This window comes from Ipomoea triloba, chromosome 11, assembly GCF_003576645.1.
Source record: "Ipomoea triloba cultivar NCNSP0323 chromosome 11, ASM357664v1".
In the NCBI taxonomy this organism is placed as follows: domain Eukaryota; kingdom Viridiplantae; phylum Streptophyta; class Magnoliopsida; order Solanales; family Convolvulaceae; genus Ipomoea; species Ipomoea triloba.
Window position 1 is genome coordinate 18,665,849 of NC_044926.1, and position 17,787 is coordinate 18,683,635.

Genomic DNA, 17,787 nt, shown 5'->3' on the forward strand with positions numbered 1-17,787 from the left:
TTGATGGCCACTTTTGGACCAATGTACATCTTTTTTTAGTATCAATAAATATTTACTCAAATTAATATATATATATATATATATATATATATATATATATATAGGGTCATGTTCTGGTGTGGCCGTGCTCTCCCGTGCGGCCGTGCGGTTCACACCACTCAATGTTACGAAATACACCACTCAATGTTAAGAAACACACCACACAAATATGCACTGTGGTGTGTTTCTTAACATTGTGGTGTGTTTCATTGTGGTGTGTTTCTTAACATTGAGTGGTGTGTGACCGCACGGCCACACGGGAGAGCACGGCCGCATTTGAACCAAAATCTATATATATATATATATATATATATATATATAGACACACACACACCAGCATTCATATTTTTATACATAATATTAGGATATGAAATAGCAAAAAACAAAAATTCAAAAGAAAAAATATTAATTTTGTCTATGCCACACATTAACTTTTAATCGCAATAAGTCTTCACAAAAATGTTCAAATTTCAAAATTAAATAAAAATAAAAATTCAAAAATCATTAACAAGATTCAACATTCATATTCACCTGCATCCATACTTTTATACATAATATTTTTATTGTTTTTGTTTAGGAATTTCTTTTCCACAACATCCTCTAGGAGAAGAGGGTGCGGCGGAAGTAGCCACATTTTTTTTTAAGAGACCACTATACGTTTTTTTTTTTTTTTTTAAAAATTGTACCGTTTTTTCATATATTTATTTATGGTTTTGTTATTGCACCTTTTTTTCAATTATACACTACATGTTTATTAATAACTGTAGTGAAAAGTCATATTTCTATATTCATTTTTCTAGTAGTGATCTTATGTTCAGTCCTATATTCTCTTAAGGAAATTCTCTTAATTTTCAGCTTTATCATTTCATTAATGTATTTGATTCCTTTTTATATTTTGTTACTATTTAGTTTGAAATTTTTAGTGTATCTACATTCATGTTAGAGGAAAATGTCAAGTGTACTTGAACAAAGTTTTACTTCCATCATATATCATGATTTTATTGAAAGTAGAGAAGAATAAGAAAATAAAAATTGTAAACCCTTTTTGCATGAGTCAATCAATAAGATTCATGTTACTGGGAAGTATAAATAAAATCATTAAAAAAAATGAAGTGCATATTTAATTTTAATTAAAATAGATAAGAACTACAAAATTAACAAAAATGGAAATTAAACACAGAAAAGGATCGGACATAATTCAATATCATAAAAGGGCTTTAAGAATTTATTAGTAGTCATCATCATAAGTAACACTCATGAGAACATGTGAAAGTTACAAATTTATGCATATGGTGAGAACAATGAGGGCACTTCACATCTTCTGGTATTTTATCCAAAGTTAATGGATATTCAAGAGTACAACAAGAATGTTGATCCTGAGAAGAAGCAAGCTTCTCATAACAATCTTTGAATGCTCGGCTGAAACCTTTGCTGCCTATATTGTTCTTCCATTTTGGGTATGCATTCATCACTCTCATCATTCTGTCACCAAAGTCACATGCTATGACTTCTTCCCCTTTGCCTAACAAAACCCATGCTCCAAATGTTGTGCTTTTAGCTTCATAAGCTAGTAACTTTTGGAGTCCAAGAAAAATTTTGTCCTCATCTTCAATACGACCATTCTTATTTAAATAATTAATTCTTGATAGGAATGCACTTTGAAGTCGTGTCCAAAACAACAAATACTCTGCATCATTATCAAGATTATGTGCATAACCATTCATATTATGCACAAGTGACTTTGCTTTCTTGTTATTTCCAATGTATGCAAATTTGATATCCAGTTGGATTTCAGAATTGACCTCCTTCACTTTCATTGCGAATTCTTGTATACATTTAACATCACTCCCTCCGCAAAAGAAAAAGTCATCTTTGAATGCGGTCTATTCAAAAAAGAAAAAAAAAATTATTGCCGGGTCATAAAATGTGCAACACAAATAAAAACTTAATTAAGCATCAAAATGTTCAAATAATTATTTTGTTAGGGTGAGGACAACATGCAATTTAAAATCAATTATATGTTTATACTTATTCCTTTCATATTAGCTATTTTGGTTTCAATTATAGCGATTTAAAAATGGACTTACCCAAAGTGCTATCCAGCTATGTATGCCATAATCATGTCTGAACATTCCTGTGTCATTACCCAAAAATTTAAGATTCCATGTCTGTTTATCCCAAAGCATTTCTTCATTCTTACTAGTGTACTTATAGGAAGAATCCTGAACAATAACAAAATAAATATTAATAATAAAGAAGATTAGATTACATAGCTTTTTAGACTTGAAACTATATATAAAACATAAGTGAGAGAAACATACCGAATCTTTTATCCTCATATTCATGTCATATCTCCAATCATTAATGATCTTTCTAATGCGATTAACCAAGTCATGTTTCCTCTCCTCAATATCATCAATGACAGAACCAACACCTAAAGTCATTTCCGTCAACTCTTTTTGTAATAAAGAGTTGAAATTGTTTCCACTATCAGCAATGCGTGTATCCAACGCAAGGTCTCCTCTCCACGTCAGGATCATGTGCAATGCATTAGTATGAACAATTCTTCCACGACTGTCAAGTGAAATAACAATAGGTTCCCCACCACTTTGAAAACTCGGAACACATCTCTCCTTCACAAATCTAATGAATTGAGGTGTAACCCTTTTGCATGGATCCAACAACTTTAATCCCATCCTTATACTTACTGATGGCATCCTTGCTTCAGTCCAAACTTGAGGATAATCTATTATTGGAATCAAAATATTCCAAGGGCTGATTTTGAACTTGGACAAGTGATGGTAAAAAAAAGCGGCCTCGGAGAGATTTGTGTCTGACATTATTATCAATAGCACCCTGTTGTTTTCTAATGTAATGAGTGGAACCAGTTCTGTATTACCTGGCTGATATGTACAAATATAGAGGTCAGGTTAACTTCATTATAAATTTCTGAAATTGTCAGTTTTTTCACACGCCATGCGCGAATAGATAATGCCCAATATTTATGTTTAAATAAGTACTTCAAAGTATATCAATACAAGATTATATATGAGATGTTTATGCATAGGTAGATTTGTTTATTTAAATTGGTAATTCAAAGTACATCAATGCAATATAATATAGGAGATGTTGATTATAATTGTCACTAAAATAAATATTCAATTTTGTAAAAAACAATAGTCTAAATACTTAGTTTAAAAATGATAGTATAAATAAATACTACTTTTGGTAATAAAAATTTATATATTTTAAATCATATTAATCAAGAAATACGATTTATCTTTAAAGTGAACAGCTGTGATGTAGTCCAAAAAATATTACAAGGTGGTTTCCCTCTTCAATTTATTTGGTTATTTGAATATCTTCTTTGTCAACAAATCCTCCCAAGTAGTTAATATGATTTGCTCCAATCTATTTTATAAAAAATTCTATGTTATGAATAGTAAATAAACATATACAATTATTTTGTATGTATTATAACTTTGATACGGAGTATTTAATTACAATATAGTGTAAAAAGAAGACAATGAATAATATAATGAATATGATTAATTAATGAATTTGAAAGTAAGGAATAATATACTATAACATATTCATAATATATGTTTAACAATTATGCCAATTTTGATTGGGATTAGGTTCGAACCAAAGACTTTTCTTATAGAAATTAATGAGTAAGTTAAAAGTTAACGAAATATTCGGTTACTAAAGTTTATACTAACGGAATGTGGGGGTTATTTAAGGAAATAAAATAATATAATAAAGGGTAAAGAAAGAAAATCATAAAAAATTATTAAAATCAAAATAATATGAACCATTCATTTAAAGAAATAATTACTACCAACATTTTTTTTCTTCCTGTTAGAACCCTAATTTTATTGACTCTTATTAAGATTGTAAAAATTTCCTAATATTTTGTTCCAATATTTTTTTTTAATATTTATAACAATAACATTAGTAATAAGTGCTAATATAAGATCGGGATTAGAGATGGCAACGGAGCGGGGATTATACTCCCCCTCTCCGTCTCTGTGACCCCTACCCCATCTCTGGCGGGGAATTGAAAATATTTTCCATCCTCATCCACGCCAGGAATTAGACGGGGACGGTCCTGGTTAACTCCTAGTCAAGAGTATTTATTAATTTGGTACAATTTTTAATAATAAAAAATAAAAAATATTAAGTTTTAAATTCAAAAATTAAAATACTTAAATATGTGTGTGGGTGTGGGTGTGGGGGGGGGGGGGGGGGGGGGACGGAGCGGAATGGGTATCCCTTCCCTGTCCCCATTCTTCCAAAATTTTTCCCATCCACGTTTTCGTAGGGCAGGGGATCAGGGATCTCATCGAAGAAGGGACAAATTGCCATTCTTATTCCACATAGTGTAGATTTATATCTAAAAATAAATAGAATTTTTTTAAATAGGTGGTGCCCGGATTTTTTTCCTACTATTTATTTGTTAATATTTGTAAACAATAAATTCCATATAAATAATTTAGATTAATATATTGTACATATTATATTTAATCGAAAATTCTTATTGAATGTAAATAATTAATCTTTTTTAATAGATAATTAAGAATAATTTATATATATATATATATATATATATATATATATATATAGGTAATTGTACTTTTTTTTTGTTATTTTGTTGTTCACGATGACAAAAAAATAGTAAATAATAATAAAAATAGTATCTAATGAAAATAAATACTATGCATAATATACATAAAATAACATGAACAATTTAGGACTACAAAAATTAGTTTAGATATAGTAGCAAATTTTTAGAATTTAATTTTCTACTATGTAATTCTATTTTATTAGTAAGGAAGTAGATAATAATATAATATGGAGTAGAAAATTTAATTTCCTGTTCACTATTTCTACTATTGCCCCTTTACATTATATTATTTTTTTTAAGTGATGAGAGAGGCTCACAGTCATTACCAGAGGGTGTTCACTGGAAAAATCACTTGTTATGTGTCTAACCTGCAAATAAAGGACCACAAAGAGTTAAATCTGCTTATGTTGTTTATAACTGAATGGCTCAAACTAATTAAGAAGACCAATATACCGCTACTACTAAGATCGAACTTGTAATCTTATGATTATCAAGTTATCAGCATGACTAACTTAAATAGGGTTTGATCCGTTCGTTTACAATATAGTTATTATTACTCCGTAATTAAAGATGACTTTCGTATGCATGATTCCTTAATCAAATTAGTAACATTTGATTTACATAATACTGGGAGTGCAAAATGCCAGCACGAATTTAATTTGTTCACATGCACAATATATGTTTGAATATATTTATTTAGGAGAATAAAATTCAAATACTTACCGAACAATACAGAAATATGTTCTCATAAACATCATTGACATTGAATATTAGCTTGAGAACTTCAAGGTTATTATGAGAATTACTAAAAGCATGCAATAATGCTTCGTAAGATTTCTCTGTTCTCTTTGCCTCTGCAAATACAAAACTATAATTAGTACAGTTAAAACATGTACAACACAGAGATCAAATTTGCTTTTGGTCTTGACAGTTAAAATACATGATAATTATATTGTTTGAAAGCTATCATTTGATTGGCACAAACCTAGTAACGGGCAACAAGCAGAGATTATGGTTTTGGATTTGGCAATTAAAGTGGAATCTTCCATTATCTCATTTTTGGACCTGAAAGAGAATAATATATGTTGAAACATTATATTAGAAACCCTAATTAATAAACTTAACCTTTTGCTTTTATCGCACTAAAAAAGTTTATACTCTACGTGTTGGAGGGTCGAGTCTAACAAACATCCTGCTATTAATATTGATGAAATATGGTGTTGACTGTTATGCAAGTATAAAAAAATAAATAGGGACGGATCTAGAAATCTTTTCCAGCAGGGCCGAAATATTAAAAATAATAAGATATTTTGAGAAAAAAATAAAATACTTAGAGACCAAGCCATAAATATTAAAACTAATGAGAAATTTTGAAAAAACAAAAATTGAAATACTTAGAGGCCAAACTGATTGAGATATTTTGAAAAAAAAAAAATTGCTTAGAGGTGGAGACATAAATAATATTGTTGACTAGCTAGGGATAAAAATCAAAATACATCAAAATGTAATAAAAAAGATCTATGCTCTAGGAGTCAAACTCCTGGCATTTAAGATAGAAATCATATACCTTACCATCTAAGTTAGCTCATCATATCCTTTGTTAAAATTTACTTATATTTAGTACTTATATATAAACGTTTACTATGTATATACATATATAAGAGCTTCCATTGTCCTGACTGTAGATAGGACCCGCCCTTGGAAATAAAGTTGTTTCTTCGTCACTTTACTAATTATAGCTTTTTGGCATATAGTAGTTATAAGCGTTGATCCAGACACTATGAGTTATTGATGTGTACTAGACACTAAATAGAGTGAGCTATGCAACAATAATCTCTAGAGCATGCATGAAATGATAGATGTGATATTAAATTATATTAAATACTTACTCAACATAAAGAATACGCTTGGAACAAGTAAGAATGTTCCTGGTAATCCAATAAGTCGCCAAAAGTAACGGTTGTGGTGGAGAGAAAGATGGTGGTTGATTAAGCTCACTCACACACTTGACGAGATCGATAATGAACTTGATGATAGAATCATTATCCCCAACTAATTTCTCAATATGACAAGATGGTGCATTAGCAATTAGATTTTCCTTGAAACTTGCGAACATGTTTGCTAACTTTTTTGGGCGACAGTGCCGTTGAGAAACAGTGATGAAATAATGTCCACATATTAAGGAAAAAGCTCCAAGCATCATGACTACCTTGGTGTCCCAAGGGTAGGTGGATAGCATGCTTAGCAGATGGAGTGTTGCTGAGTGACTATCAATATTATTCAAACACTTAAACGCTACCTGTAAAAAATAATATAACGGACATACATAATAATTAAAATCAAGAAAACGCTAATATAATAATCATCTAGTCGTTAAGGACTTGGAATAATATTACGAGTATAATACAAATATTTAATATATTGAACAAAAGAAAATTTGCAAAATAATATTAATAATTGAAGTATACTTTCTATTTCAAATAATAGAATAGATTAAGCTGATAATATATAGTTGAATCTCACACAAACATATATATAGTCTTACGATCCCATGAGAAGATTATGAATCAATCTCAGCTTTATAATTGTAAAAATTCAATGGATCTGATAATATTAGAAAAACACACACTGACATTATATTTTTGTAATTATCATTAACTTTACTATACATACATGAACAATTAAATATACGTTCTGTGAAGTACAAATTTTAGTGTTCAAATTTACATGGTAAAGTTGGGAATAATTACTAAAATATCACCGCCTTTTCTATTTTTTAAAAATTTGATTGGATCCATCCAATTTGTCCAAATGTAAGACTGAGATTAGTTATTAATTTTTTCCTTTAAGGACTTTTTCTCATTTGATTATATATATATATATATATATATATATATATATATATATATATATATAGGGTCATGATCAGGTGTGGCCGCCCTTTAACGTGCGGTCAGTGCGGCGGCACCACTATGTATACAAATATACACCACTCAACGTTAGAAAATACACCACACAAATGCGCATCATTAGGTACGCTTCATCAAAAAATACACAACTAGGTATGTAAATATACACCACACATTATTAGCAAATGCACCATTAGGGGCAGGGGAGTTATGGTACATTATTTTGGGTGTGTGGCGTGTTTTATGGTGTTTTTGTCTATTTTCATTGTGGTGCGTTTTCTAACAATGAGTGGTGTGAACTGCAACGACCTCACGAGAATGCGCGGCCACATTTAAACATATATATATATATATATATATATATATATATATATATATATATATATATATAAACGTTAAAACACTATTACATTTAAATAATATTGTTAAACAAATGCGCGCAATAATGAGGAGTTATATATGGTGTGCCAAGTATAATACTAAAAACTTACCTCAAAAGAAAGCTGTAGCATTTGGTACGAGAGTTCCTTGTGAATGCGCTTTTGTGGCATTAACATGTCTTTTTCAACTTCTCCAGAAACCTAGTAACATTTAGTCATACACATTATATTAGTGCTAATAAGGAGTGGTGTTATGCACTTTTGTTATTATAAAACTATCAAATATAAATGTAAAAATTAGGTAAATGCTTAGATGGATTTTGTTATATGTACATCCAAAATGTTTAACAACCATGGAATATAATTCTCTAACTATTATCACCTGCCATGCATAAAAATGGAAATTAATTATATATAACAGGATCAAGTACATTCAATTCATTTACCACTTCAGGAATGAATACAGTATATATAAAACACTTCAATAGAGTATATATAGATATGAATTAGAGCGATAAGCAAGTTGACGACAGACCAGGTGGTTAAAGTTGAGAATATTTTCGGCATAGCTCAAAACAAAATTTTCATTCAAATTGGTGGCACCATAACCATATGCATTATGATGATGAGTAGCCTTTACTTGATCCGCGATTGCAGCGTCATCATCAAGCTCCATGTTTGTCACAGTTGGTGGTTGTGAAATCAATGGTTGTGATAGAGATATAGGTTGAGTTGCCATGGATTGAGGTTAGCTTGGGTTGATTTTTGACAGTTACTAAACTTGTAGGATAGCTTCTTCCTATAACATGTATGTGTTTCAATACCTGGCCGGCCTCAGCTCTTATATAGCAATATGAAATTAGGAATCAAATGGCACAATATTGTTTTTATGTTCGATTCCTTACCTCATGTTTACTTCGATTAGAAATTTTTTTCATCTTCAATTCCTTGCTTCAAGTCTACTCCAATAAAAAAAAATTTAAAAAAAAAAAAAAAACAGTAAAATCAATTGCCAGACAGAAGGTGTCAATTCCTTGCTTCAAGTTTGACTTCATTCCTTCCTTATCATTTTAGATTTAGTATTAATTTACAACTAATTCAACTTGTACATGTTAACCTGCTAAATTAGTAGTAGTAGTAGTAGTTCAAGAATAAAGTGGTTACTAAACAAATTGTGCCTTTTACTTTTCTTCTTTTTTCTTTTGCATAATATATTTAATGTTGTAATTAATGAGTGTCTTGTATGTCACACATGCATGTATATCACTTATACAAAGTTACAAACTAACTTTCCAAAGTACCGCCAAGGACCTTGTGGTCTAGTGGCATTAAACCTTTCTCTTTATACGAGAGGTGGTGGGTTCGAGTCTCAGTGGAGGCAATACTTGCTTCAATAGGTAAAGTAGTTATGAACAAATATTGCATTCTAATAGAGTTATTAGTATTCAAAAAACAAAAAAAAACTTTCCTAAGTACCAAATACCAAAATTGCTTGTTCCGTTAATAAAGTTGGTGATGAGAATTTATTCTAATTAGGTTTTTCAAGAAGTTGCTTTTTAGATTTGATCAAGCTTCTTCTCCAAAATACAATTTCTATACGCTATTGCATGCTTTGGGTGATTATACTTTTCTTCTTTTTGCTATATTCTTGCTTTTTTTGTCTTCTTAATTTGCACTGCAAAAAAAGAAAAAGAAAAAAAAAAGAATTTGGCATTACCTAGCTAGCATCAATTTGGAGATATGTATTGTTTAAATTAAGTGTACGTAATTAATAGATATATACAATATATACAATAAATTTTGTTAATAAATTAAAATTGATGTGTTTTTTAGTTAATAAAAAAAGTAGCCAAAATAGTGCAGTTGTACTGTGCCTTAAGTTTGAAAACAAAAAATCACTTCAGATCCCAAAGTGGGCAAAAAAACATTGAAATGGAAATTCTTCAATCCTTTATTCCAATTGTGCAACTGAAATTAAAGTAAATTGTGTAATTGTAAAGTGAAATTGAAAAGTAAAGGGGTGTTTGGTTGGGGGGCAAAGATTTTCCATGAAGTGGAGGAAAATGTATTTTTCCGTTGTTTGGTTGGATTTAAAATGTTTTTTATTGGAACTTGAATTCCCAAAAGTGAAGGAAAACAAATTCTTAGTTAGAAGGTGGTATTTTGTTTTCCAAGGGATTTGGAAAGAAAGTATTGAGCAATTGGACTATTTTACCCTCATCAATACTAATATAATATATTCACTATTAATTGTTAAGGGCATATTGATCTTTATATTCATAATTCCTTACCATTCCAAATCCAACCAAACAATGGAATTCATATTCCCAGTAATTTCTTTTCCACCAATGAATCAAAAGAATCTATTTTCCTGGTATATTGTTTTCCATGGAATTTGAATTCTATTTCATTCAAATATTTTCCAGCGAACCAAACGGGCTGTTAAGTGTTTGAAATTGATAACAGAAAAAAGAGGTTCAAAAGTTAGTCTAAGGAAAACCTAGAAAAAGTAAGAACTCCTTTTATAGTTCCCGGATACGCCTGCATTGCAAGGCTCATTACGTCTGTAACATGCCTCGTAACAGTAAGAATGGGAATATGATGTCAAAGATATTGTGGTCTAGTGGCATTCGGTGTCCCGAAAAATACTCTCACATAGATGATGGGAATGGAATGGGTTCGAGCTTTAGTGGAGTCAACTGTTGACTTAGTAGGTTGAGAAAGTAGCTATGATGCTACGAAGTCTATTACGTGCATAACTCCCTTTGTCGTAATAGAGCTCGTAATGGTAGCATTGCACTTCTGATCATGGAATTTACGAGCTTTGTTATTTGCATAATAGAGCTTGTAATAGCAGGCTTTTGCTTCCTTTCTAATTTTGCTCCATTTTGCCAATTTTACCCATGTTTTAGCCCAAATTTCCCACAAAACATATAAAGGGCCTCAAAGTTAGTCCATAATCACATTTTATCACGATTCAAGGTATTTTGAACATAATAATAACAATTCCAATCCAAATTTGCCACAAAATATCCCTAAAAAGTAGTGGAATTTGGCACTCATGTGTGTGTATATGGACAAGATCGAGTGCGACTACTGCTTCATGTGCAGTCATGCGGCTTTGCATCACTATGTATACTCAAATGCACCACAACTTTGTTGTGCATTTATCAGCACTACTCAGATTGAAAAATGCGCCACACCCTGGTGGTGCAAAGTCGCACGATCGCACAGAAAGTAATAACCGCATATGAATCAGCTTCTCTCTCTCTCTCTCTCTCTCTCTCTATATATATATATATATATATATATATATATATATATATATATATATATATATATATATATATATTGGACTAATATTTTCCGCCCATCTAGAATGATCAATGGCTTGAAAATAAGGGGAAAAAAATAGGGTGAGGTCAATTTCATAAATATAAACACTTTCAATGTTTGTATATTTATGAAATTTACTAACCTATTTTCCTATTTTTTATCTTCTAACATTGAGATTTATTAGATTGATTAGTTTTTCTCGTTTGTATATTTAAACACTTTCAATGTGGCATGACCATTTTTTGTCCTCCGTCAACAAAATTGTTGAAATGTCGTTAAATACAATGGTTTTTCAATCATTTTTATACAAAGTAAGTTGACCCCGCTATATTTTTATGTTTATTTTTTTGAAAAAAATCTGTAATTGAACACTGAAATGCCTTGTATTCAACGACATTTCAACAATTTTGTTGACGGAGGACCAAAAATGGTTATGCCACAATAATACTAAGACCAAATATGAATGTTTTGATAAAAGATGACTAAAAGTGAAATGTCACCTATAAATGTAGGACCAAAAATGGAATTAAGTCATAATTTTATTACTATACCTATGAATGTGAGAACGATAAATAATCTTTTTGTCACTAATTATCACGATACAAAGAATTTCTCTCTATCATATATAAACATGTATAAAGAAATTAATGTTGTTATGGTACGAGGCAGCTGGCCAGCCGCAAGTTAGTTGTTGCTATTAATGGAGGTTTGCATAATAATTAGCCGATCCATTTTTGGTATTCAATACTAGCTGGTCGGAGTTAGCAACAGTACATTATGTATGCAGTAAACATTACTAAAGGGTAGGTGGACGATATTTTTCATGAATATAATTATACGTAGTTTATTGTCTCAATTTCGTTTAATTTATTAGTGTATGGTAGTAAAAACAAGTGATCAATCTTAACTGAGAGAAAATGAGCAAAGGGGAGAGTTTCTCTCTCTTTTTTACACGGATGAATGTGTTATGTGTGTAGTATACTGTATCAGTCTCAACTAAAAATTACTTCGAGTCTAATAGTCTGACTTGACACAAATTTAAAAATATGTTTTGTTTTAACTAAAGATCTAAATTAATAGATGGATTGCATCATTCTAAAAAAAAATTAATGGATTACATATTTATGTTTTATATATTATATGCTCAACACATATAAGTTTGAATCATGCATACGCTTCTATACATACATACATATGTATATGTATGTATTTGATCATATGAGAACAAGTCCGTAGGAGAAAATTAAGAACTAATCACAATTTTACATATGAAAAAATTGAACACACCAGATTAGATTAAAAAAATAAAAAAACACAGTGACAGTTTCGTAATTATCACCAACTTTACTATGCAAACGTGAACAATAAAATATACTATTTAGTATATATTTATGTTTTGCACATTTAGTGTTAACATTTAACATATATAATATTAAAAGTTTGAACTCCCAAAAATGCGAAAGTACATTGCAATTAGGGTTTCGATTTTAGAGTTTAATGACTGAGTTTTTGATTTTATTTGGTTTAGTAGTTCACTTTTTACTACTTAAGGTCTAACATTTACAGTTTAGATTTAAATTTTAGCTTTTTCGTTGATTTTATAGAATTCACCAAGTTTGCATATTTCGTTGTTAAATATTACGGAGTACATATTAAGTGTTAAAGTTTGTACAGTGCAATTGATGATAATTACGAAATTGCCACCGCATCTTTTTCAAAAAAAAACTGATTAGATCCGTAGAATTTTTACAGATGTAAAGCAGAGATTGGTTCTTATTTCCCTCCTATGGAAGTGTTCTCACAGGATCCATAGAGCGCGCGCGCACACATACATATATATAGAGAGAGTAAATTGTCATTTGGTCCAGTGACTATTCGGTCTTATTAATTGCAATCCACGACTTTCAAAACTGTTAATTTGATAGCTTAACTTTATAATTTTTATCAATTTTGATCACTCTGACCAAATTGCCAGCCATATTTCACAAGAAAATATTAATAAGTGAAATAATAAGGGTATTTTAGTCATCTCTGTTCTTGAAGCTATCGCCGCTGTCCAAATAATGCTTGTCTTCCCAGCAACCACCGGAGTCCAACAAACCAGAGATATAAAGATAGTTGCAAATCTGCTGAAGTTTCCATTACTACTACCTGCGGGAAAACTTACACCCATTGTTGGTGGTGACGGTGGCGAATAAGGATCGCTCCAACATTCTCCGGCTGCAGCCGGAAACCGCCTATCTCCAAGAGCGCTGCCAGACTGAACTTCCACAAAGAGCTTAGGGGGCGTTTGGTTCACGGAATGTTAAATTACCTTAGGGAATGTTAAATTGCTGGGAATATTAAATAACTGGGAATGTTAGATTCCTGTGTTTGGTTTAAAATTGAAGTAGGTAAATAAGATAAATTGATTAAAATGCTAAAAGCTCAATGTTAGGAATAAGATAAGGGAATGTGAGATTACCTAAGAAATCGGGGTGTATCTCACATTCCCTTCCAATAGCTAAAAACTTCATCGGGAGGTTATGTTATATTCCCTGGGAATTTTTACATAACTTGCATGGAAATCTTATATTACCAAGCAAATATAACCTTAGTTATCTTATATAACTTGAACCAAACGCCCCCTTAGCGTTATTGTTCGATCACCAGATAAAGTGGAATTGTCTAAGAGGAAGGAAAAGAAAAGTAAAATAACTAAAATACCCTCATTATTTGGCCTACTAGTATTTTCGGTGAAATTTGACCGGTAATTTGATTGAAGTGATCAAAATTGAATAGTTAAGGTACTAAATTAACAGTTTTAAAAGTCGTGGATTGCAATTAACAAGACATCAATTCAATAATCACATACAGGACCAAAATGACAAATTTCTCTCTCTCTCTATATATATTTGTGTATGTATGTATGCCCTTTGGTTTGAACTCATATGTGTTGAGCATATAATATATATAACATAAATACGACGTAATCTATTTTTTTTTTTAGAATGATGTAATCCATGTGTTAATTTAGATCTTTAGTTAAAATGAAACACATGGGTGAGTCCAAATGTAAACAATCTCTTTGTAAAAAGTGAGGACTGATCTTAGGTTTATCAATATTGGTTGATGGGTTGAGTGTGTGTGTGTGTGTGTGTATTTAGTTAAAACGAAACACATGGATGAGTCCAAATGTAAACAATCTCATTGTAAAAAGTGAGGACTGATCTTAGGTTTATCAATATTGATTGACGGGTTGAGTGTGTGTGAGTGTGTGTATATATTCTATTAATGTTTTAATAAAAAAAAAAAAAACAGTTGTTCTAAGAACTAATTGAAAGAAAATGACATGCATACATGATTACCAGATTATTTATGAGCTTGCTTAGGATCAGTTTGTGTACGATGGGGACAGTGGCCCATTCAGTTATTATCATAACCATATTAACTATACCTATTTATTCCAATATATGTAGTGTTGCTGACTTGCTGTAGCTTTCAAATCAATCTCCCTGCTATAACCCAACTACCCATTTTCCAATTTCCTTGTCAATAGTAATGATGGGGTAGTTTCACAAAAAAAAAAAAACAAAAAAAGTAATGATGGGGTAGTTNAAAAAAAAAAAAAAAAAAAAGTAATGATGGGGTAGTTTCACAACAAAAAAAAAAAAAAGGTAATGATGGGGTAGGCGTGGGTTCGATTTGTGTGACCCTTGAATAATTTTATTTTGGATATTTGAAACTTCAGGTAATGATTTTAAAATTAAAAATTCAAATCATTTTTGATTTTTTTTTAATACTACTGACTGTGTTGCAATGTAGTAGCACAAAAAGTCAACAATTGTCTGAGGCATGAACCCACTCCCATCATCTATGTAAGAGTGTAAACCGGGACACCAAGTGCTACTAGACCACAAGGTCTTTGGCTAAAAATTCAAATCTAATTTAATTAGGATGTTGGTTCCATAATAATGAAATTAGTATACTTGGAGAAGAAGAAACTAGTATAATTTATTTCATATATGTTTGGGTCCGTTTGGAAAGTAGAAAAATGTTTTTTAAAAAAATGAGTCACTTTCACAAAACATTTTCTTTTCCCGTGTTTGGATGCACAGCAAAAAGCTGTCTTTGTATTTTTGGTCCATTTTCTAGAAAATGAGTAGAATCTTATAAAAATATTATAAATAATATTATTTATCAAATTTTTTTTTTTTAAAAAAACTAGTTTCTAGCGGAAACCTTATTTTGAGTGTGCCAGAAAATGACTTCCGCCAAACCAAAGTGACTAGATTTTCCCTAGTCTACAGAAAACACATTTTCCGTTGACTGAATTTTCCAATTGCATCTAACCACTGAAAACCCAGAAAATGATTTTCTGAGTTTTCAAACCCAGCCTTAGTTTGGGAATACTTAATTAAAATTTTAATTAATTTAAAATTTTGTTATTGATTTTATTATTTAAGAATTAATTTTTTGTTATATACTATCAAACTAAAAATAACACAAAACACTAACAAATTAACTAAGAAAGTTTTTTCAAAAAAAAAAAAAGAAAAAACTAAGAAAGTTGTAAACTGTTAAAATAACTTTGTTATAAAACATATTTAAATAGCTAATGTATAACTTATTATTATATTTACAACAAAAGTTCATGTTAATTCAAGTTTAGAGTTAATATGGATAAAATTTAAACACCGAATATTTAAACTGAATTTATATTCAAATATACTATAAGTTAAAATATATGAATGGATAATCATTCGAGTTCATTCAAAATTTAAAATTCAATTTGAACTTTGAGTATTAGTTCGCATAATTTGAATTATACCCACATTGGAGCATTTTTTTTAGTTCAAAAACGTATATTTAACATTTTGCGCATCATATTTTATGTGAAAATTGTAAATAAATAAATTAATTATAATTATTCGCGCGCATATATATATATATAAGTTTTTTCACGCATTGCGTAAATGAGATAATATCAATGTTTATTTTTAAATAAGTACTTCAAAGTATATCATTGTAGATTATATAGGAGATGCTTATGCATATACAAGTAATTGAAAGTTGAACTTGTTTATTTAAATCGGTAATTCAAAGTATATGAATGCAAGATAACGTAGGAGAGATTGATTATAATTGTCATCAAAATAAATGCTTGCAACTTTATAAAAGCACTAGTCTAAATAATAGTCTAGAAACGATAGTCTAAATAAATACTACTTTATATATAGTTCGGATAAAAAAAAGAACTCGCATCAAAGGGAGAATTAATAACAAATCAAAGTCGTCCGTCTATAAAGATTTAACGATTTTAAAGCAAGGAGAGAGCAAAAAGCGCAGTGGTATTTCCATAGCTAACTTGAACTTTAATTAAGTACAAGTAATAACACTAAATAGTGTACTTTACAATACCACAGAGTGCATCCCTTGATAAATAAAGATATAGTGAAATTGTCTACATTGAGAAAATATCAATTTTGGTCCCACGACTATTAGCAAAATGACAATTTTGGTCCACATGTTTCATTTCTACCAATTTCGGTCCCACGACTATTGTTTTAGTACCAATTTTCATCCACGACTATTGTCTTAGTGCCAAAATTCATCGCGCCGGTTACCCATCCGTTTAAAACGTGCAAAAATCTAAAATTGTTAAGCGTATTTTCATCATTTTCAACTTAATATCTTAATTTGAGTATGAATAAATGGATTTAAGTCCTAAAATCGATCAAAATTCGCAATTTTCCTCCTCATTTTGCCTTAATTTGAAGAGGAGAATTGTGAATTGTGATCGATCTTAGGGCTTAAATCTCTTTATTCATGCTCAAATTGAGATATTGAGTTGAAAAGGATGAAAATACCTTCAAAAATTTTAGATTTCGGCACGTTTTAAACGGATGGATAACCGGCGTGATGAATTTTGGCACTAAAACAGTAGTCGTGGGACCAAAATTGGGACTAAGCAATAGTCGTGGGACCAAAATTGGTAGAAATGAAACATGTGGACCAAAATTGTCATTTTGCTAATAGTTGTGGGACCAAAATTAGTATTTGCTCGTCTACATTTAACAATTTGTGGTTTAGTTTAGTTTTTCTTTTTCTTTTTCTTTTTCGTTTTTTTTTTGTTCAGTTTGGTATGGTTTGGTTTATGATTTAGGTTTTTTAATTTGGTTTAGAAGTTCACTTTGGAGTTTAGTGCTTATCATTTGCCTTTAGAGTTTATCTAGCAACAATATTAAGTGCACCTAACGTTATTATTACTTGCACTGAATGTGAAAGTTAATTGCACTTAGGGTTCACCTTTTAAATTTTATGATCTAGTTTTTCTATTTAGTTTGAGAGTTCACTTTTTAATATTAAAGAGTTTAAATATTATGATTTAGCTTTGGATTTAGTTTTTTTGGTTTAGTTTTCTGAATTTATCAATAGATGCACTCTGATATGTAGTTTGACACTTATAGTTGCATTCTATAGCTATGGATTTAGCTTCTTTTTTTTTTGGGGGGGG

General features: G+C 30.2%; 1 protein-coding gene across 1 annotated transcript; it reads right to left on the minus strand.

Moving 5' to 3' along the window:
* Positions 1–1,223: 1,223 nt before the first annotated feature.
* Positions 1,224–8,747, minus strand: LOC115996333. Its single transcript, XM_031235537.1, has 9 exons — positions 8,491–8,747; positions 8,067–8,156; positions 6,556–6,965; positions 5,652–5,731; positions 5,390–5,520; positions 4,993–5,034; positions 2,361–2,942; positions 2,127–2,261; positions 1,224–1,922 (listed from the first exon to the last, which is right to left on the minus strand). The coding sequence occupies exons 1-9, from the start codon at positions 8,692–8,694 to the stop codon at positions 1,281–1,283; spliced, it is 2,316 nt and encodes a 771-aa protein (XP_031091397.1). The 5' UTR covers positions 8,695–8,747; the 3' UTR covers positions 1,224–1,280.
* Positions 8,748–17,787: the final 9,040 nt, after the last annotated feature.

Excerpts from the sequence above, each read along its gene's own strand:
- LOC115996333 (XM_031235537.1), bottom strand. The coding sequence starts at position 8,694 with ATGGCAACTCAACCTATATCTCTATCACAACCATTGATTTCACAACCA. Across the intron at positions 6,966-8,066 it reads TGCTACAGCTTTCTTTTGAG|GTAGCGTTTAAGTGTTTGAA; the intron begins GTAAGTTTTTAG and ends TATTTTTTACAG. Across the intron at positions 1,923-2,126 it reads ATAGCTGGATAGCACTTTGG|ACCGCATTCAAAGATGACTT; the intron begins GTAAGTCCATTT and ends TTTTTTGAATAG.